Source organism: Myotis nattereri, assembly GCF_964212035.1.
Source record: "Myotis nattereri genome assembly, chromosome: 2".
NCBI classification, from domain to species: Eukaryota; Metazoa; Chordata; class Mammalia; order Chiroptera; family Vespertilionidae; genus Myotis; species Myotis nattereri.
The window spans coordinates 128,477,622-128,501,931 of record NC_138076.1 but is presented as its reverse complement, the minus strand read 5'-3'; the positions used below and the strand labels follow the sequence as shown (position 1 = coordinate 128,501,931).

The window sequence follows — 24,310 nt, the reverse complement described above, 5'->3', positions numbered from 1 at the left end:
GTTCAGTGTATAGAATGTCGGCCTGTGGGCTGAAGGGTCCTAGGTTTGATTCCGGTCAAGGGCACATGCTCAGGTTGCCAGTGGGGGAGTGCAGGAAACAGTCAATCAATGATTCTCTCTCATCACTGGTGTTTCTATCTCTCCCCCTCCCTTCCTCTCTGAAATCAATAAAACTATATTTTAAATAATAATAATAATAATAATAATAATTTAAAGCTATGTAGAGAGGATATGTTTCAGGTGGGTTTTTTTTTTCTTATAACAACTCTTACTAACTTTGAACTTAACTAATCTATCTATATAAAACCCTAATATGCAAATTGACCAAACGGCGTAACTACCGGCAGAATGACCAGTAGCTATGATGTGCACTGACTACCAGGGGGCAGGCGCTCAATGCAGGAGCTACCCCCAGCCCATAGGCCCTGACCGGCTGTGGCGGTGGGGGCGGGGGCAGGGCCATTGAGCAGGCAGTGCTAGGCCAAGGCAGGTGAGAGCGGGGACACAGATCACCCCGCTGGTCGCCCCACAGATTGGCCCCGATTATCAGCCAGGCCTAGGGGCCCTACCCATGCACGAATTTCATGCACTGGGCCTCTAATATATATAATCTAACTGTTGACACTACAAAATTCTTTTACTCAATTTCCTGTTTTAAAAAAATATATTTTATTGATTTTATAGAAAAGAAGAGAGAGGGATAGAGAGTTAGAAACATCGATGAGAGAGAAACATCGATCAGCTGCCTCCTTCATGCCTCCTACTGGGGATGTGCCCACAACCAAGGTACATGCCCTTGAACAGAATCAAACCTGGGACCCTTCAGTCTGCAGGCCGATGCTCTATCCACTGAGCCAAACCGGTTAGGCCTCAATTTCCTATTTTTGTGTCAAATCATTAGTCACCACTGATTCCTTAGAGACTGTATGTATTGAGCCCTTCTATTTCATCTTGTCTATCTCAGAAACCCTTTCTGTTCATCCTCTTTAACCTCAATCCTAGTTCTAATCAACTCCTACCTTGATTACTGGAATGTGTGGTGGAAGGAAGGGAAGATAGCCTGTTAACTAATCTCTCTAACACTAGTTTACCCCAGGTCCAATCCCAGCCATCTATAAACCACTTCCAGGTCAAGTTGCCTAAATAACTATTTTCTTCATTTCACTCCTCTTCTTTCCCCCCCAAATGGAAAGTCCAATCATCCTTGCAAGGCATCTAAGATACTTTACAGTTTGATTCCAACCTTTTTAACCTTAGCTTCTAAACACAAACCAGCATTCTAGCAAGACAATTATGTTAATTGTCTCCTGGCTTTGCTCATTCCCACTGCAGCACCTTTTCTCAAACATGCCCCGGAGTGAAATGATCTTTCTCAAGATAGTCTCTGTATTCAAATTCCATGTATCCTTCAGGACCTGGTCCAGTCCTACCTCCTTCATAAAGCCTCCCCTATAGCAACAGACTATGAATAAAATACAAACCTAGTATATTTACATACATTACATATATAAATACTCTATTATTTTCAGAATTTTTAATGCACTTTAAATTACAAACAAAAATTCAAACACAAAACACAAATATTATATTTCAGAAAAAAGAAAAAAACAGAAAGACAGAATTAGCTTATTCTTCTATGAGAGAATATAAATGTTCCATTTCCCTTAGAAAACTGATACCTTAATGTTACATAAAAATTATTTACTCTTTTTCCATATCCTTCATTTTAATAAACATGATACTTTATCTAATCAAATAGTATTCCATATCTATTCTAATAAAAGGGTAATATGCAAATTGGTCGGGACACCCTCACACTAATGACTGGACAGCAAGCTGCATGGGGTGACCAGGCCAACAGGGGGAAGGCGGGGGGGCAGGGGCAGTGAGGGACAACCAAACAACTGAACTGCAGGCTACGTGGGGTGACCTGGTGGGCAGCGGGGGCAGTGAGGGATGACCAAACGACCGAACAGCAGGCTGTGTGGGGCAACCAGGCCAGCAGAGGGGGGCAGTAGGGGTGACCAGGCTGGTGGGGGGAGGGGCAGTTGGTGGCAACCAGGCTGGCAGGGGGGGGCAGTGAGGGGTGACCAGGCCGGCAGAGGAAGCAGTTGGGGGCAACCAGGCCAGCAGGGGGGGCAGTTAGGGGCAATCAGGCAGGCAGGCAGGTGATCAGTTAGGAGCCAGCGGTCCTGGATTGTGAGAGGGATGTTCCAGATTGGAGAGGGTGCAGGCTGGGCTGAGGGGGACCCTCCCTCCCCCCGTGCATGAATTTTGTGAACTGGGCCTCTCATGCTTAGATTATTAATGCTAAATTTACTTTGAGCTATAACCTCCTAATTTTAATCATCAGGCATTCCAGTAGTCTTAAGAGGTAACAAATATATAAAGCTAAAGTCATATTAGCTGATAAGAAACAATAAACTGCTTTCATTTTCACAAGTAGTTTACATTTAAAACTCCTTAGATTTTTTAACTGTAAGACATTTTAAAGTTTTTATTTTACATAAAGATAGCAAAGTCCCTAGATAAGCTAATACATTAGCAATTAATAAATTCCCAACTTTTTACTATTACTGGTGTTATTTTTAAATGCATATACTTATACATGTATTTTGTTATAAGACAATTTCATTTTTAAAATGCATGCTTCTCCAAAAATAATAATTTAATAGAAAACAAGTGCAAAATTCCACAAATATTAACATTCCCTTGCCCATTTGGGTTGAAATCAATCATTTAATGAATGTCTATAAACAACTTACTGATTTTTATGAAAAAATATAGTTTACTATACCTTAAGGTCTTGCCTTGTTGCAAGAAGTTCAGATTCCTTCCCATAGAAATCAGACTGAAGCTGCTTTAGGTTTTCCTGACTTTTTTCATATGTGTTTTGTAACGTTGACATTTTCTCCTTCTCTGTTGCAAGTTCCCGCGATGCCTGGGTTAGCTGCTGCTGTAGTTTATTCTCAAGCTCTGTCTGAAACATACAATAGCTATTTAAAACGGTATGCATGCCAAAAATCAGGTACAAATATAAAATGAAATCCACACAATTAAGAAGATTCCAAGGACAGACTAAACTGCATCCATGCCCTGTAATTATTTTACTTTAGTAAAGAGTAACATACTTACCTTATAGTTACAAAGTTAAAGAGTTACAAAATCCAACAAGTCCCAATTTCAAATCCAAAAAATTAACAACCAATTAAATAAAGGAAAAAAGCATGTCATTGGGAAGTCCTAAGTATCAAGGTCTCAGGAAACTGAGGGTAACGACCACATTCTGGTGGAAGACGTAGCAACTAAAGGCTGTATGTACTAGTAGAAGATGATATAGCTCAAAGTTAAACTAAAGGAAATTTCTCCATGAAACAAATTAAAAAGCCATTACTGTGTTGAAGTTATTGGTTTTTCTCCTTGAAATTAAAAAATAAATTAGGAAATTTCTCCAAGTCATCTTTATTATCATCAAGGCAGAAAAGAAAATCTTCCAAGGTCCAACTTCTCTAAACTCTAAAGTTGTCTTTTGTTTTTAAGACTCAGTAGCTATGCACAAATTATGGCATAATTAAAATGCATGTGTGCACAGTATTAAAATAAGAACTTGGCTTTTAACTATACCCCTTCAAATAAGTTGCTATGAGGTCACCAGCAACCATCTTGTTCCAAAATCCGATAGTTATGTTTTTGTCCACATCTTACTTGACCTCCCTGCAGTACTTGAAATACTTGATAGTGTCCCCTCCTAGAAACATTCTTCAACCTGGTTTCCAGGCACCTATGTTTTAGGTTCTCCTACCTCACTGGTCATTCCTCCTTAAAATCTTTTATTAGCTCCTCTTCTTATGTTTGACTTCTCAACATTATAGAGCCCAACTTTCTGTCCATGGCCCTCTTCTGTTCTATATAGTCTCTATCTATAAGATCTCAACTAGACTCAAGGCTTTCAATATTGCCCGACTGGTGTGGCTCAGTGGTTGAGCATCGACATATGAACCAGAAGGTCATGGTTTGATTCCCAGTCAGGTCATATGCCCGAGTTATGGGCTCAATTCCAAATGTGGGGTGTGCAGGAGGCAGCTGATCAATGATTCTCTCTCATCATTGATATTTCTATATCTCTCCTCCTCCCTTCCTCTCTGAAATCAATAAAAAATACATTTTTTAAAGATCATTTATTTTAGCTTTAACCTCTCCGCCTAAAACCTGGGTTCATTATCCAAGTACTTCCCTGGCATCTTTACATGAGTGACTGACAGATAATCTATCTCAAGCAGAATTTTTTGTTAATGACAGCAACCCTGCTCATCAAAAAGCTACTACTTCCCCCAGTAAATATGGTCATCCATCTACTTGCATGAGTCCCAAACCTAGAGTTATTCTTGATTCCTCTTTCATCATCTCTTACCTTCTAATCTATCAGCAAATCCTGATGACTCAACTTCCAAAGCATATTCCCAAATCATCCACTTCTAACACTTTAGTTCATGCCATCATCATGTACTTTCTGAACTATTGCAATAGTTTTGCAATGCCTTCCTTGCTTGCTTTTTTATCTCCCTTTAGTCAGGCTGTACTATTCTCTGCGCAAAATTCTCCAACTGAGTCTAACTGTCCTTAGAATAAAATATATCATTCTCTGCTATCTTATAGTCAACATGTTTGCATGTATATGCTTTGGTCCCTGTCTACTTCTCTTGAGCTCACCCCATATCACTCTTCTCTCCCACTATACTTAACCTATATTAGTCTTCTTTTTTTAGAAATACCAAGCTTGTTCTAGCCTTGAAGTCTTTGTACTAGTTGTCTCCCCTGACCTTTATATTTCATATATTATCTCAAATCTCTTCAGAAAGGCTTCTTTGATCACCCAACCTTCAATAGAGCTCTATCCCATCACTACCTTTCACATCACCTTGTTTAGTTTCTTCCCCCAAGATAGTGTAAGTTCTATGAGAACAGGTTCCTCGTCTGTTCATGGCTGTATCTCTAACATCCAGAATTGTGCCGTGGCATAAAATAGGTGCCTAGCAATATTTCTTGAATAAATGAGTGACAAATAGATTTGAAGTAGAAAAGCCTGAAATGTCTAAGGGATTATTGGTCCAGATAAGAGAAAAAGACAACCTAGACTAAGACTGTGGCAGTGGGAAATGAAAAGAGAGGATGGATAGAGACCAAGGAGGCAGACTGACAGAGGTGGTGCTCACTACCTATAGAGAAAAATGGGGTTGGTTTCCCCACACAATGTCTGGTAACATCCCATGTCACCTCCCTTTCATTTCCTATATTTTAGATTTTTCATGATGAAGAATTCCTGGACGTCTTTTTCCTTGTTGAAGACTATACTGTATTTACACATTTTCTTTTGTAGAACATTGCTTCTTTTCTTTAACATTTTTCACATGTCCTCTGTTCTTTATGGCTTTCGTCTAAGCCCTCTGAGAAGTCTCAACAATGACCATAATGGCCCTTCAGGCTTATATTTGAGCCTTCATTATCTTTATTCTGACAGATTGATTCACTCATTTCTTTAAAAAAAAAAAATAGTGATAGTTCATTTGTGAAAAGACACAGTTCTCTGACTTTAAGGAACTCAAATCTAGTAGCGGGGAAGTGAAATTAAAAAAAAACAAAAACAAAAACAGCCCTAGCTGGTTTGGCTCAGTGGATAGAGTGTCAACCTGCAGACTAAAGGGTCCCAGGTTCAATTCCGGTCAAGGGCACATGCCCGGGTTGTGGGCTCCATCCCCAGTAGGAGGTGTGCAGGTGGCAGTCAATCAATGATTCTCTCTCATCATTGATGTTTTTATCTCGCTCTCCCTCTCCCTCTCCCTTCCTCTCTGAAATCAATAAAAATATTTTTAAAAAAAGATCAAGGCAACAGTTTGATAATTGCTTGAATAGCAGTAAAACTAAAGCCCCAAAGAAGAATATAGGAAAGCCAATCTTTTTCAATTTATCCTTTACAAACGTACATTTTTTTTCCTCTTAAAAAAAAAACCCTCCAATATTAAAATTTTTAAGTGGAAATAACTATACAACATCTACTGTGATTTGGATTAATCTAATTTTGTGGCCTCAACTCCCCTCACTTCTCTACTTACCATGCACTCCAATAGCTAATGTTCTAAATGTTCAAACTTTGCTAATACTATTTTCTGTCTCTGAAATGCCTGACTTCCATCTTTTCTTAACCTTGTAAAATTATAATTAGAAAGGCAGTCACAATTTCCACTAAATTCTAATTTTTCTTATATTTCTATTTAAGTTCTTATTCCATTCTCCTTTATTTATTACAGTTTTTTCTTTACATACCTGCTCCCTCATTAAATTATAAGTTACTTAAGAGTAGGGGACCATATCCTATTCATCCTGTGATTCTTGATCAATGGCTCCTAAACCATCATATGTATGATTTTATATATGTAATAATTATATGTAAATATATGTAAATCAAAATATGATTACATGCAAATATATACATAGAAAATATCTATGTTTTATATATCTATGAGTGTACACATATATAATATACATCTACATACATTTAAACATTATGCTTGGTTTTCCTATTTCAATGTGGACCACTGATAACTTTGTCACAGACCATCACTGCATGGCCTACCGTGCACACTGATACTCTTAGATCATAGTTTGCTATACTTTCATATAATATCCAACATACTACACTGGGCACAGTAATAGGTGCTTTATGGGCCCAGCATGCTTCCGCTGCGCTACTCTGCTAAGACAGTAATAGGTGCTTTAAATAAATACATTATCTCAATTATTACAACTAGTGATAATGCATACAAACAACTCTATGACCCCATTTTATTTAACTCAGAAAGATGAATCACTTCCCTGTGAGCATAAACCTAATGTATGTTATATAAAATTTAAATTCAGATTTGATTGGCTCTAAAATTTATCTTTTTTCCATGATGTTACACTGCTCCTCAACAAAACCTAACTATTCTTGCCTTTCAATGATTGTCCAGTTACTTTAAATTTCAAGTCTAATCTACAGAGACTAGTTATCCACCTAATACTCCCCAAAATGCTGTCTTCCCCAAGGTTAAAAAATGTATTCTTTAGCCCTCACTGGTTTGGCTCAGTGGATAGAGCACTGGCCTGTGGACTGAATTGTCCCGGGTTCGATTCCAGTCAAGAGTATGTAATTTGGTTGCAAGCTCTTCCCCAACCTGGGCCCCGGTCAGGGCTCGTACAGGAGGCAACCAATCGATGTGTTCCTTTCACATTGATGTTTCTTCTCTCTGTCTTTCCCTCTCTCTTCACTCTCTCTAAAAATCAATGGAAAAATATCCTCAGGTGAGGACTTAAAACAACAACAACAAAAAATGCATTCCTTATTCTAGCACCCATACACTAACATTAGTAAACTACTACTATGGCTGAACGTTCATTTCTCCCCTGAAATTCATATATAGAAGTCATAACCCCCAATGTGATTGTATCTGGAGGTGGTGCCTTTGGGAAGTCACTAGGTCATGAGGGTGGAGCCCTCATGAATGGAATTAGTGCCCTTAAAAGATGAAATATAAGAGTGATAATCTCTCTCTCTCTCTGCCATATGAGGTTACAGTGAGAAAGCTGATGTTACAAACAGGATATGGACCCTCACGAGATACTGGATATGTCAGATGCCTTTATCTTGGACCCCCCAGCCTCCAGAACTGTGAGAAATAAATGTTTATTTTTCGACCACCCAGTCTATGGTATTTTTGTTATAGCAGTTGGAACTAAGGCAACTACTAATAAGAACATTTCTTATAAATCTCATAATCCTAAGGTGTCATGTAGTAAAGCCATCCAAAATATAGGCAATATTAATCACAAATTTGAAAGAAATTTTATTGTAACCAATAATTTAATGAAAACGAAAGTGTACTGGAAAGAGTTTTTTTTAATTAACTACGTTATGATGCTATAAAAACAAAGATCTAGGGAATACTCGGATATGAGACTAATAGATTTTGGGGGAAAATGACATCAAGATATCAAAGCATAATAAAATAAAACGGATGGTGACATTTTCCAAAAAGAAGAAGATATCAAAGCATATAACAAAATATGTATTATGATAATTCTATCCTGACCTATGATTATATATAACAACACACAAAAACGGATAGAAAAATTTGTCTACTCTTGTTTGTATTATTAAAAATTATTCTTTTTAGCCTGGCCAGTATGGCTCAGTGGTTGAGTGTCGACCTATGAGCCAGGAGGTCATGGTTCAATTCCCTGGTCAGGCCATATGGCCCAGGTTGTGGGCTCGATCCCCATTGTGGGATGTCAGGAGACAGCCAATCAGTGATTCTCTCTCATCATTGATTTTTCTCTCCCTCCCTCTCTGAAATCAATAAAAATAGATTTAAAGATAAATAAATAAAAGTTATTCTTTTTATAAAATAGCATAATCATAATTATAAAAACTGGTCAATGTAAAATATATATTTGTAGAATTAATATTTTTCCTCTAGTAATATGACAGTTACCACGTAATATATGACGTTTTACTTTTTTCTACATAGTAGTGATTTTAATTCTCTCTTCTCCATGGGACACTTAATATGCATATACCAAAAGTAGGGGAAAATTCATTTTGTTAAAATATCAAGTATGGTTCATTTTTATGAACTCTTGATCTAGACAGTATTAAAACATATTTAAGAATTAAAATAGATGCTCAACAACAAATTAAAGTAGGTTTGGAAATAGAAACCATTATGATAACTTAAAATATCAAATAATCATAACTACATAACATCTACACTACTGATTTTTTTATATCCAATTTTGTGATTTTTATTCTTGATTATTTTCTCTTAATAAGAATAATTTACTTTTAAATACACTAGAAATGTTGTATTAGTCATCCCTTTAATAAGTGTTATATATTATTTTACGAAAAGATCCTTTTATGTATATCAGAAAAATGATTTATTCTAGAATTTTAAATAAGAATTACCTGACAATGGTTATAAGTAAATCAGAATCTAGACTTAGATATTTAATCATATAATTAAGTACTTTTACACATTTAACTTAGAAATATTTTGAGCATATAAATATTCTTCATTGCAATTCATGTGTTAGGTATCATATTATCTTAATTATAGTTTTTCTTCCCAGAAAAGGTAAACAAACATATCATTACCTTCTGTGAGACAGCAATTTTAACTTCTCCTTGGAGTGCTTCAATTTGCTTTTCCCTCTCTTCAGTCAATTGCTTTAGCTCATTTATGTTCCCCTGAAGTTGCTGTTCTTCTTTTTCCTTTTGTTTTAAATTATCCTGGGCCTGTATGACTTGTCCCTGCATTGAATTGAGTTCCAACTTCAACTGATGAGAAGTCTATAAGAAAAAAAAATCCATTTAGCATTCATTTATTCATCAAACACACATTTACTGACTACTACTTGCCAACCACTATTCTAGGTAGAAACTACTGAGCCTATTGGCCACAGATAATCAATAGTGAACCAAAAACAAAACAAAAATCCTTGTATTCATGGAGCTTTTATAATTGACACTATTCACCATTAGATGACACACTGGATTAATCTTTAATATTTGTTTAATCCTAACTTCCTTTTAAATTTATGATTTATGTATTTGGATAGAGCTTGTAAATGAACTAGACAAGTATTCCCTTGTGTCATAAAAAATAAGAACATCAGCATCAATCTTTAGATTGCTAGAATGTCTATTGTCTTTTTAGAACACAAAAAAACCTTGATATAACGGGCATTCGGGAAAAGGGGTGTCCATTAAAGCTGAAAAATCTATTACATAATAAAGTAGTTTTTCCTAATGAGTATGTTAAAAAATTGACAAATTAGTTAACCTGTTTTTACTTATGTAGACACATTTGTGTAATTAAAATTAAGTATGTATGAAATTTAATTTCACAAAGTTTTCTATACGTATTACTGAATAGGTCTAATAAATTTGTGCATTCACTAGTCACCACGAGTGGCTGAGATGTGGCTTAGCGCACCTAGAAACATTGGCTGGCACACATTAAAACTGCTGCAAAAATTCACACCAAGTGACAACAGAACCAATTACCATGCACGATGCAATGTGATCATGTGCTAATCATTCGCCGAACAGTGTTTACGGACGGTGACTCTTAGATTTAAATATGTAGACTATAATTGTAATGACTATAATTGTAGATATGTAATATTTATTTATGGCAGTAAAATTACTACAGTGTATTTTTCCAAAATATGACCCATTCACAAAAATTTGTTAAAAATAACAGTTAATTCATAACAAAAGATAACCTGTTCATTTAATTATAAGCAAATTTTGGTTAAAAGAATTTTAAAATTAATAGGGTGTTAATTTTCACTTATGACATATGGACCAGAAATTTCGTTCATGAAATCCGAAGTATGTCAAATGGAGGTCTGCAAAATTAAGAGTTATTTTATTCTCAAAATGCTAACTGAGCCTGCTGCCCAGGGTTAATCAGAAAGAATAACTTCATATTAACTATGACAAAAACTAAAATCACTTTGGGAAATACATTTAGCATCTGTCTGATGACACTAAACCACACCACACAATAGTTTCCTCATTTAGAGAAATGAGACATATTTTGCTACTACTTTTTTTTACAATCTACTAGCATATATTTCTGTTCAAAATTAGATACCGTATATAGAAGTTACATTGAGGTTCCTCTGTGGCCAAAGTGAACTATCTCCTACCCTTCCAGCCAAAGTCATGTTTTAATGTTATATGTATACTAGAGGCCCAGTGCACAAAAATTTGTGCACTCAGGGGGGAGGGGGGGGTGTCCCTCAGCCCGGCCTGTGCCCTCTCGCAGTCTGGGACCCCTTGGGAGATAACGACCTGCTGGCTTAGGCCTCCTCCCGGGTGGCACAGGGCAGGCCCAATCCCTAGGTGCAGCCCCTGGTTGGGCTAAGAGAAGGGCCGATTGGGGAGTTGGGGCGCCACCCCCTGTCATGCACAGAGCAGGGCGTATCAGGAGGTTGCGATGCCACCCTCAGTCACGCTCAGGGTAGGGCCAATTGGGGGGTTGGGGCATCGCCCCCTGTAACACTCAAGGCAGGGTCGATGGGGAGGTTGTGGCGCCACCCCCTGTCACGCACCGAGCAGGGCCAATCGGGGTTGAGGAGCTCCGCCCTGTCACTCACAGAGTAGGGCCGATAGGGGAGTTGGCACACCGCCCCCTGTCACACACAGAGCAGGGCGGATCAGGGGGTTGGGGCGCCGCCCTCTATTACCCACAGAGCAGGGCCGATCAGGGGGTTGGGGCACCGCCACTGTCACACTCAGGGCAGGGCTGATGGAGAGGTTATGGCTCTACCCTGTCACACACAGAGCAGGGCCCGTGGGGGGGTGGGGGGGGATTGGGACGCCGCACCCTGTCACACACAGAGCAGGGCCGATCAGGGGGTTGGGGCGCCTTCACCTGTCACGAACAGAGCAGGGCAGATAGGGAGGTTGTAGCCCCGCCCCCTGTCACACTGATCCTGGTGCCAGGAGGCCTCTCAGCTCTGCTGATCCCAGTGCTGGGAGGCATATTACCCTTTTACTATATAGGATAGAGGCCTGGTGCATGGTTGGGGGCCGGCTGGTTTGCCCTGAAGGGTGTCCTGGATCAGGGTGGGGGTCCCCACTGGGGTGCCTGGCCAGCCTGGATGAGGGGAATGATGGCTGTTTGTAGCTGGTCACACACCCTTTAGGGTGGGGGTCCCCACTGGGGTGCCTGGCTAGTCTGGGTGAGGGGCTGAGGGCTGTTTTCAGGCTGGGACTGAAGCTCCCAACTGCTCCTTTTTTTCTTTTTTCTTTTTTTATTCTGGGCCAGCTTTAGCTCTGAGGCTCCAGCTCGCAGGCCTCCGCTCCTGAAAGCAGGTATCTGGTTTGTTTCGGTTCTCGAAACTCTGTATCAACTCCAGCTCTGAGATCCCAGCTCTCTGAAAGCTGGTTTCTGGGGTTTTTTTTAGCGTCTATATTTGTTACAATGTTTGAAACTGCAGGCTCAGAGGCCTGCAAGGCAGGCGGGGAAGGTTGGTTTCCTCCGCCACTGAGGCAAGCAAGCCTCATGTTAGTTTCAAGCTGCCTGGCTGCCGGAGCCATCTTGGCTGACAGTTAATTTGCATATCTCCCTGATTAGCCAATGGGAAGGGTAGCGGGCGTATGCCAATTACCATGTTTCTCTTTTATTAGTGTAGATTTCATTAGGAACCTAACTTGAGCATTTGACCATATTCAAAGTTACTTTTTAAAGTTTCAGTACTACATATGGGTGCTTCAGCTATTTCCAATGCAAGGGAATATCTTTGTGTAAAATAGGGGTCAGATAATGTAACAATAATGATGATTATGTTGTGATAACCAGTAATAAAAATAAAGCTAAGAGTGAGCATTTATTGTATTCTAATCAGTGTTCTAAGCACTTTAAAATATAATAACTCATATATTTCTCACAATATTCCTATGTCATAGATTCTTATTATTAGCCCCGTTGTACTGCTGAGGAAACTGGAGCACAGAGAAATTAAATCATCTGCCTAAAACAAGGCAAGACAGAATAACTAATAAGTGGCATTGCCAGTAAATATTTCTGGACAATCTGGATTCAGACCTTGAGCACTAAGCCACCATAATTTCATATTAAAGACTTGTCAGGAGTAGGTTTTGTTGCTTTATCAACTCAGATCTCTAGAAAGCTACATGCCTGAACTCTAGTTGTTAGAGGTATGTCTTCAGAGAATTATAACTATATATTATAACCACTTATTCATTTGCTTGTTTGTTTTTGATAGAGAGCAATAGAAAAAATCTTGTTATTCAACCAATATCATATGTACCAATACAAATGTCCATGAAATAAAGAGCACTTAAAAAGTCATCTCTATGGAAAGCCCATCTAGATTTTTTCCAACACTAATTCCTAATTTAGATTAGCTAATAACTCAATAGTTAGTTGACTCAATTTTTCATCTTTAATTATAATTCTCAATTCTGGGCCTTTTATTATAAAGTAGCTTAAATCTTTTAGTAAGAGGTAGAACATAAATTATAGTTTTAAACTATGTATATATGATTCATTATATTTCAGGGAAATAAACCTTTCTTTGATTTAAGCATCAGTGTGAAAATGTTTTTGAAATATAAAGGCCTTTTATACTTTATATATTTTATGATATATAAAAAGAAAATCTTACCTCCTTCTCTTTTTCAAGTGACTTTTTCAGTTCATTCTGATCCTTAAGTGTGCTTTCCATCTGTACTTGAAATTGATGCTTCAATTCTTTGCAAGTTTTTTCCTAAAAAAATAAAAACTATATTATGCAGAAAATATTTGTAGTAAGTACAAGAAGTTTGGTTTATAAGCTTAGTTAAGATCCACACAAGGAAATAAACTAGAATCACTGATGGTTTAAAATGGGATAGAATTTTCCATTTCAATTATAAAAACAAGCACATATAGCAATAAAAGCAGAGAGACAGGAAAATGCTAAACATTTCTATCATCAATCAACAGTTCCAATAAATGTTTTAAATAACATATAGACAATGTTTTAGAATATTTTTATAACACAAAATTAATTATAATTAACTTGTCACATAATTTTTAAAGTAGAATAATGGGCTTCAAGAAGTGAAAGCAAAAAAAAATGTTAACAGTAATTATTAAAACAATAAATAAAAAATAATCACAATTTAAGAGGGGAGAAGTACAAATAAAAGCTTTTACCAAACAGAAAGAAACATAAAAGTAACATAATAGTATCATATGTTTTTTATACCACTAAACACTTTTACTCTTAAGAACAAAAGGATATTACTTACACTGTTATTCTGTGTTATTTTGGGTTAAAATATTTCTGAGAATACATTCCCCTTTATGAATTTCCTAGACTGTGAGACTTTTTTTCTCTATATTTTAAGTAGGTTTTATGGTATCTCTAGACATGGTATTATCCAGAGTTTTAGAATCTACATATATAACAGCCTAAGCAACTGACTGAACGACCGGTTGCTATGATATGCACTGACCACTAGGGGACAGATGCTCAACACACAGGATCGGGCCTACGGGATTTGGCTCCCTCCTGTCTGGATCAGGCCTGCAGGGATCAGGCCAAAACCGGCTATCTGACATCCCCTGAGGGGTTCTGGATTGCAAGAGGGCACAGGCCAGGTTGAGGGACTCTACTGGTGCATGAATCCGTGCACCAGGCCTCTAGTATTCAATAAATATTAGAAAGTTTATAGTACCAGAATTAAGAGTCAAGCTCTTTCTTGTCTTTTTTCTTTCACAGATACTTGAATAATGTTTCAACTAGTAGCTATATTCTCTGTGGAAATGTCCCTGAGGACAAACCTGCTTCAGTCTCTCCCAAATCTCGCATCATACTAGCAATAAAATAAGATTGTACATTCAACTGAAACGCAGGGTCTTTGAAAAATTACACATGCACATGCCAATATCTTTTCCTCAGGTTAAGCAATCCCAATTCCTTTCCTCATAAGAATTATTTAAATCATTTAAATGTAGGACAAAATGTCAACAATGAATTAAGTAGAAAAATCAGTACATCTTAGTTTAAAAAAAATCACTTCTACCTAAGAAAGCAAATGTAAACAACTAACCAAATCTAATATAGCAGCCTTTCCTTTCTGATTTTCCTTTTCAAATTCACTTTTGGAGTTCTTCAAAGAATCAGAAACTTTTGATAATTTCTCTTTTGCTGCAGAAAGTTCTGCCATTAGAGTTTCTTTCTCCATCTTAACTTTTTGTAGTTCTGCTACTGCTGTTTGAATTTTGTTGTTCAATTCCTTGTGCTGCATCTTTGCATCTTGACTTAAATTTTCTATTTCTTTTTTAAGAATTTTTTTTTCTTCCTCTTGCTTGGTAAGCATTTGCTTAATATTTTCAAGGGCTTCAGATTTTTTCTGTAGGTCCAACTTTGTACTGGATACTCTAAATAGACAAGGAACAATTTCTTTAAATGATGCATAATTTACCATCCCTAATATAGCATTAAAATTAATAAATTAGTATTGAGTTCTAAAACTTTCTTGCGTAGTTAAGAAGTAAAAAAAAAAAAAAAAAATTAAACGTCATAAAATCACACAACTAAAAAATGCTTTAAAACACATATTGTGGAGTAGATTTGGGAGGGAAACCAAGATGGCGGCATAAGTGAACACCGGAGTTAGCTGCCTTGAACAACCACTTCAAAAATACAACTAAAAGACGGAACGGACATCGCCCAGAACCATAGGAAGACTGGCTGAGGGGAAATTCTTCAACTAGAAGCAAAGAGAACAGCATACGAGACTCAGAGGAGGCGCAGTATGGAAAATACAAAGGTGCGGAGGTGCGCGCGGAGCGGGCTGGTGGCTGAGGGCGCAGTTGTCGTTTTCAATCGGGAGGGAGTCTCAGATTCTGAGCTCCAGTTCTGGGCGAGTCTCTAGGGACCCAGACTCAAATGGGAGAAGCAGGACTGTCTGGCATCGGTCGGAACACGAGGGCAGCTTTCTCTCCGAGGTTTGCAGCGGTTGCTGGGACTCTGAGAGGCAGAGCCTCTGGGGATGGGACTGAGAGCAGCCATAATTGCTCCATCCACCCGCTCTGTTGATCCCGTGAGACCTGCCCCGCCCAAGCCCTGTGCAGAGCCATTTGCCAGATAGCCTCAGGCAAAGGCTAGATTAGCACCTCCTTAGAGGACAGAAGTTTTCCCACTGCAGACACAGCTGATTCTCACAGCCAGCTGGCCTGGAGGTCAAATCCCCCTAGTATTAACTACAACAATCAAGGCTTAACTACAACAAGACTGCACACAAAGACCACTAGGGGGTGCACCAAGAAAGCATAAAAAATGCGGAGACAAAGAAACAGGACAAAACTGTCAATGGAGGATATTGAGTTCAGAACCACACTTTTAAGGTCTCTCAAGAACTGTCTAGAAGCCGCCGATAAAGTTATTGAGATCTACAAGAAATCTAGTGAGACCCTCGATGTTATGATAAAGAACCAACTAGAAATTAAGCATATACTGACTGAAATAATGAATATTATACAGACTCCCAACAGCAGACCAGAGAAGCTCAAGAATCAAGGCAAAGATTTGAAATGCGAAGAAGCAAAGAACACCCAACCAGAAAAGCAAAATGAAAAAAGAATCCAAAAATACGAAGATAGTGTAAGGAGCCTCTGGGACAGCTTCAAGCGTACCAACATCAGAAGTATAGGGGTGCCAGAAGATGAGAGACAGCAAGATATTGAAAACCTATTTGAAGAAATAATGACAGAAAACTTCCCCTACCTGGTGAAAGAAATAGACTTACAAGTTCAGGAAGCGCAGAGAACCCCACACAAAAGGAATCCAAAGAGGACCACACCAAGACACATCATAATTAAAATGCCAAGAGCAAAAGACAAAGAGAGAATCTTAAAAGCAGCAAGAGAAAGAAACTCAGTTACCTACAAGGGAATACCCATACGACTGTCAGCTGATTTCCCAACAGAAACTTTGCAGGCCAGAAGGGAGTGGCAAGAAATATTCAAAGTGATGAATGCCAAGAACCTACAACCAAGATTACTTTATCCAGCAAAGCTATCATTCAGAACTGAAGGTCAGATAAAGAGCTTTACAGATAAGGAAAAGCTAAAGGAGTTCATCACCACCAAACCAGTATTATATGAAATGCTGAAAGGTATCCTTTAAGAAGAGGAAGAAGAAGAAAAAGGTAAAGATACTAATTATGAACAACAAATATGCATCTATCAATAAATGAATCTAAGAATCAAGTGAATAAATAATCTGATGAACAGAATGAACTGGTGATTATAATAGAATCAGGGACATAGAAAGGGAATGAACTGACTATTCTTGGGGGGGAAAGGGGTGTGGGAGATGCGGAAAGAGACTGGACAAAAATTGTGCACCTATGGATGAGGACAGTGGGGGGGTAAGGGCAGAGGGTGGGGTGGGAACTGGGTGGAGGGGAGCTATGGGGGGGAAAAAAGAGGAACAAATGTAATAATCTGAACAATAAAGATTTAATAAAATAAAAAAAATAAAACACATATTGTGATCATTTAACAGATGATAATTTTTCTCAAGTCAAATAACTCAATACTATCTAATCTTCCTGACTTAATTCAGTCTTATCCACAACAATGGATCAAAAATAAAATTAAAACTCTGCATATAACAGACCCTCTAGTTTATAATAGCCAGAAACTTTCCTATTTATTGTGTTATCCCCCAAGCACATAGAGAACTTTGCCTCTTTTCTTGAAAACATAAAATACATTAACCCAGAAAAAATAAATTAAAAAAAGAAATATTTCATTTCTAACAAAGAGGAAAGACAAATGATTTACTTTAATCCTAGAGTTTAGCAGATTATACAAGAGATTTGTTATCATTTGTTCCTTAAGTTTTCTATCCCTAAATGAATAAAGTACAATATTAGGAAATGTATATATAGCTTTAGGAAAATTAAACTAAAGACTTTTATTATTTTCATAAAAGAAACAAAATTATATATATAATTATATATATGTGTGTGTGTGTGTGTGTGTGTGTGTGTGGGTATGTGTGTATATATGCATCAAAAAATACATACTAAATATCAAGCATTTTTTTAAAGTAAAAATAAAACCAGATGCAAAGTACTAATATTTCTTGAATGCATACTATTGCCAATGTATTTTATAAACATAAATTCAATAATATGGTGAAGAGAGGTTGTTAAAAGATGTACTAGCCACATATTTCTCAGAAAGTGATAGAATAACCAGAGGAAAAAACTGGTAATATTATAGAAGATTAGAACATTATTAACCACCTTGACCTAATTAATATTTATAGAACACTTTACCCAAAAACATATAATAAATTAAACAAGATAAACCATAAACTGGGCCATAAATAAGACAGTGTGAAAAGTCTCAATTTTACCAAATATTAGAAATCAATAACATATCTATAAAAGCCCTAAACTGCTGGAAAATAAACAACATATATATTTCTAAATCACCCATGCATCAAAGAAGAAATCACAAATGATATTAGAAAATACATTAAACTCTACAATAATGAAAATACACTGTACAATGTGAGTTGAAGAGAAAGAGTTGAATGCCTAGATACTGATGTGCCTTGAGAAAGAGGAGCCCTGTCTCCCTCGATCAGGGGTGAGGTTTAGTCAAATCCCAAACATGTTTACGCAGCCCTCCATTTCTAGCACTCTAGATATAAGAAATGTTTGCATTTCTTATTGGGGTAGGAAAACCTTAGTATTAAAAGGTATTCCTACCCCAATATGATGTGGAAACCTCTGAGTGAGTTCTTAACCATGAGAATAGAACACAGAGTGGAAATGGGTCCATTTTCATTAAGCCCATTAGAAATGAAAAGAACCACAGGTCTATAGGGGCTTTGGGAAAGAGAACAAGACCGACACAGAAGTGATCTTCACGAATCGATAACTGAGTTCCAAAAGTAATAAACCAACCATTCAGCTGGTGATATAAAGGATCAGATGTGCTCCCCAAATACATAGGCACTAGAAACTATGATGCTAACAGTAAGAAAAAAATGTCATTTGAGGCACAAAATGTAGCTCTATATCCTCAAATTCAAATTACCAGGACCCAATTTACTAGATGTGAGAACAAGAAATTTTCATCATCACTTCCAAAACAAAAATGAAACCATGAATCAGGAAACAACATATTAACTCTGATGTGTTTTATTTAATTTCCCAGAAGGTCATTTTCCCAGGCTCTCAGCCTCCAACTTTACTACTGAGTCAAGGAACCTAAATCCCTTTGACACAGATGAAGTCTGTCAACTCAGTCAGAGTGGCCTACTTGGCATTTAGAGACAAAGACTACTGAAGTGTGACTGCTCACAGCCCCCCTAAGAAGACTTTCAAATGAATGGGGTGAAACTGTTTCTATCCATCAAAAGTCTGGTGAGTTATGTGTCCATTGAAGATCTCATAGGAAAATCCAATCCAACCATCAACATCAAAAACAAACTAGGCAAGAGACTAACTCTACCTTAGGACCAAAGAAAGATGTCTCAGTTCAGTACTTTTATGGCTATCTGGCATGAGAAGAAAACACTAAAGATAGGAGGAGAAATAAATGAAATAGCAAACTAACAAAGAAAACCAAATTAAAAGTTTTGTTAATAAAATTTCTAAATCTCTAATTAGATTGATCAAGAAAAAAAGAGAACACAAGTTACATTAAGAATAATGAGTCGCCGAAACTGGTTTGGCTCAGTGGATAGAGCGTCGGCCTGCGGACTGAAAGGTCCCAGGTTCGATTCCGGTCAAGGGCATGTACCTGGGTTGCGGGCATATCCCCAGTAGGAGATGTGCAGGAGGCAGCTGATCGATGTTTCTCTCTCATCGATGTTTCTAACTCTCTATCTCTCTCCCTTCCTCTCTGTAAAAAATCAATAAAATATATTAAAAAAAAAAAAAAAGAATAATGAGACATCACTACAGATCCTACAAGACCTTAAAATAATAATACAGGGTGGGGCAAAAGTAAGTTTACATTTGTTTGTATGGAAAATACTATAATAATTAATAAATAATAAAAGAATAAACTTATGTTTCACATACTCACAACTGTACACCTACTTTTGCCCCACCCTGCATTATAAACAGCAGTATATCAATAAATTTGAAATTTAGATGAAATGCACAAATTCCTCGAAAGAATTACCAAAACAGATCCAAGAAATACATTAGAAAATAAAAATATTCCTATATCTATTAAGAAATAAATAATATCCACCTCATACAAACTCTTCCAGAAAGCAGAGGAAGAATTACCTTTTTTAGGACCAATATAACCATTATTTCAAAACTTTGACAATGACATTAAAAGAACATTACATGAATACATCTGAAATTCTAAATAAAATAGTATCTAGTTAAATACAGCAATATATAAAAAAAATAACAAGATGATCAAGTGGGATTTATCCCAGGAAAGCAAGGTTGGTTTAAAATTTTAAGATTAATTAATGTAATTCACTATATAACAGAATAAAGAAGAAAAATATATGATCATATCAAAAATGCTGAGAAGGAAGGTGATAAAAAATCTTTAAAAATCCTTCTTTATAGAAGAAAATTATCTCAATTTGATAACGGAATGTAGGAAAAACCTATAGCTATCCTCTAAATTGAAGATAGTTTATTTAATTTTCCCACCTAAGATTGGGAATACTGCAAATATATCCACTATTACTATTTATATTCATAATTTTACTGCAGGTGTCAGCCAGCAATAAGTCAAGTAAAAGACATAAAAGGCCTGAAGACTGGAGAAAAAATAAAAGTGAGACTATTGTTATTCACAGATAACATGATTATCTACTTAGAAAATTCTATACAAAATAATTATTAAAACATGAAACTGGATTTAACAAAGTTAAAGGATAGAAAGTCAATCTATAAAATTCAATTGTATTTTGTACTATTCACAATCAATCAGATAATTAAATTTAAAAAAGTAATTCCATTTAAAATAGCATTGAAAATGTAAAATATTTAGAAATAAATTTAACAAGATATGCAAAATTCTTATTTTAAAAATGATAAAATGTTGCTCAGAGAAATTAAAGAAGACCTAAAGAGATAGAGATATACCATGTTCATGGATTAGAAGACTCAATAAAGTTTAAATGTTAAATTCTTGCAAACTGATCTAAAGACTCACTACAATTCTAATCAAAACCCAATAATTTTATTTGTAGAAATGGACAAGTTAATACTAAAATTTATATGGAAGAACTGTCATTCTTCTTATATATTACTGTATGAATTTAGAAGAGTCAAGACAATCTTGAAAAAAATTTAAGTTGGAGGACTGATACAACCTAATATTAAGATTTACCACAAAGCTGCAAAAAAAACAAACAAACAACAACAACAACAACAAAAAAACACAACATAGGATGGTATTGGTATCAGGATACCATATAGATTACAGACCAATGGCACAGAATGGAGTCCACAAATAGACCTACATATATTCAGTAACTCACTTTTGACAAAGGCCACTCAAGGGGAGAGGAAATTTTTTCTCAACAAATGTTACTATAACAACTTAATGTAAGGAGGAAAAGGTGATCCTGGACCCCTATCTGAGACCTCACACAAAATTAAGTTCAAGGTAAATCCTAGACCTAAATGTAAAAAACAAAACTATAAATACTTCTAGAAGAAAACATAAGACATTTCTTCATAAACCCTGGGAATAGCAAAGATTCCTTAGAAAAAACACAAGACACTAAATATATATTAAAAAAAAATTACAAATTAAATATAACAAAAATTAGGATTTCTATTCATTGAAAGTTAAGCCAAAAAATGTAAAGCAAAGCTACTAGGAAAAAAAGGTTTTAAAATGTGCTCATACATATATGTAATAACTTAATAAAAAAAAATTTAAAAAACTGTGCTCATATATATAATTTGTGAAAATGCATCTTAAAGCTAAAATAGATCATTTCTTACAATAAAGTATATATTCCCTACTTGGCACAGTGCCTCAAAGCAAAAGCCTGACTGCTTTTGGCTGGTTATATCTAAACACCCCTTTATTTGTTATTTTACATTAATTTTTGCAAATTGATGAACAACTCAAAATAACTGCTTTAATCCAGAGAAATGAGTACCACATTACTGCTGAAAAAAGACTAGATAACTCAACTTTTCAGTCCTTACAACTGAAGGTAAATTTAACCATATTATAATGGCCTTATTTTTTAAATTTATTTTCCCTTTATTGATTAAGATATTACAAATGTGTCCTTATCCCTCCAATGCCCTCTCATCCCCCCAATCCTGCCCTCACCCTCACCCCCTGTAGTCCATATCCATCGCTTATGCTTATATGCATGCATACAAGTCCTTTGGTTGATCTCTCCCCCTCACCCCCACCCTCCCCTACCTTCCCTCTGAGTTTTGAGCATCTGATCGATGCTTCTCTGTCTCTACATCTATTTTTCTTCATTGGTTTATGTTGTTCATTAAAATCCACAAATGAGTGAGTGCATGTGATGGCCTTATTTTTTCATTTACATTATTATTAGTTGTTTATAGACTCAACACAGAGAAACATTTACTAAATCTTTAAGCACCGTGATAGCAAAATTAAATTTTAAGAATTTAAAATTAAATTTAGATTATAAATTATAATACTTAGATTATAATCTTCCCCCTTAAGTGGTTAAGCTTACATTTCTTTCTCCTCTTCTAGTTGTTTAGTCAATTCTGTGACTCTAAACTCTAAATCTGTGTTCAGCTGTCTTTGCTGTTGTAGATCCTGCAAAGCTTGCTCCTTGCTTACTTTGACTTCAAGAGTATCAGCTTCTAATTTCTATGGAAAAAATATAACATAGTAACCATTTTAATGTCAAAAATTATTTTAAATATTATAACGTTTTTGTTTTATACTCAAATTAGTATTTACATGACACACAAAAATAGCCATAAAATACTTAAGTAAAAAAATACATTCTGAAGCCATTACTGAGAAAAGGAGCCATTATCTTGAAATCCTCCAGAAGAGCTAGCAGCAGGCTTTATACATGATAGTCACTAAGTTTTTACTTTTTAAATTATCTGAAAAGAATAACCTTAAAATAATTATACCTATAATGAGTATAAATTATTAATTCAAGTATGGAAAAATAAGTAAAAAGTTCATATATGGGCCCACTTAAAATATATGTATTATCCTTGCCCTGGTCAATGTGGCTCAGCTGGGTGATCGTCATCCCATACACCAAAATGTCACTGGTTCAATTCTCAGTCAGGGCACATGCCTGGGTGGCAGGCTTGATCCCCAGTAGGGGGGTGTGCTGGAGACATCCAATGGGTGTTTCTCACATTGATGTTTCTCTCTCCTCTCCCTCTCTCTCTCTCTCTCTCTCTCTCTCTCTCTCTCTCTCTCCCTCTCTCTCTCTCTCTCTCTCCCCCCTTCCTCTCTCTCTACAATCAATAAAAACATTTAACTATATGTATTTATATTTAATAGATATATAAATAGATATATTTAATATAAGTATATATAAAATCTTGTGTTTACAGTTAACACTGATATAATTATAGATATTCAAAACTAAAATAAAGCTGTCACATCATCCTTCTCATTAACACCTATTGACCCTAAATATAAAGCCAGTTAAATTCCTGATTTTGTTTCTTTAATCTATTGGTCTAGAGCAGTGGTTCTCAACCTTCCTAATGCCGTGACCCTTTAATACAGTTCCTCATGTTGTGGTGACCCCCAATTTCATTGTTACAAATTGAACATAATTAAAGCATAGTGATTAATCACAAAAACAATATGTAATTATATATGTGTTTTCCAATGGTCTTAGGCGACCCCTGTGAAAGGATCGTTCGACCCCCAAAGGGGTCGCGACCCACAGGCTGAGAACCGCTCGTCTAGAGACTGTTCTTCATAGTGTAGTTTCTGTCCATGCATATACATATAACTGTGTATATTTTTACAAATTTAAAAGATCAAGCTCTTAAGTATATAGGTTAGATATCTATATGCAATGTATTTTCTTACATAGGTATAATAATTTTGCACTCTATTTTGTAAACTAATCTAGGTATCTGTGGCTCTTACTTGACACTTTTATTGGATAGCTAATATAACTAAGATTAATTCTATAACAATATATTGATATAAAACATATGGAATACTCTATAAAATAACAATTACAAAATGTTAAAAAATCTGATAAATACAATAGACACTATTGTTTCTAAAAAACTATTTTTAAAAGACACCCAAATAGAATTCTCATTAGCCAGTTTTCAGTAAAATCGTTTTTTCTGTTCAACTATTACATACATTTTTCATTACCATTACCACTGGCCATAAAGAAAAGAAAAAGGAACTCACAATGAGAATTGTAAATGTAATTCTTTTTCCATGTTATATTGGTGTGGCTGTGTATATATACTGTATATGTACACACATATACATATGCATTTCCCATGATTGCATAATTATACAGAAGTGTGTCATCTGACTATGAAGGTATTATTTATTTAGATATATATAAACTTGAGAAATTTTTGTTTAACTGAAAGTTCCAATTTAAAGAACAAAGTACTTAGGTCAATGCCTTCTAGGATATGTCTTTTAATTTAATCTCTTTAGTAAATCAGCACTTTCCCTTGGAGTTGTGTTAAAATAAGAAGCAGGATATCACAGAATAAATT

At 36.1% G+C, this 24,310-nt stretch overlaps 1 protein-coding gene across 1 annotated transcript in view; it reads right to left on the bottom strand.

Annotated features, from left to right (window-relative positions):
* Positions 1–24,310, bottom strand: part of EEA1 (early endosome antigen 1) — a 160,121-nt gene that overhangs the window by 17,827 nt on the left and 117,984 nt on the right. Inside the window, exons 18-22 of the mRNA XM_081083756.1 lie at positions 22,306–22,445; positions 14,672–15,002; positions 13,240–13,341; positions 9,191–9,385; positions 2,798–2,980 (exon numbers count right to left, since the gene is read on the bottom strand). Coding sequence (XP_080939882.1) covers positions 2,798–2,980; positions 9,191–9,385; positions 13,240–13,341; positions 14,672–15,002; positions 22,306–22,445 — 951 coding nt within the window. The remainder of the gene's footprint in view (positions 1–2,797; positions 2,981–9,190; positions 9,386–13,239; positions 13,342–14,671; positions 15,003–22,305; positions 22,446–24,310) is intronic.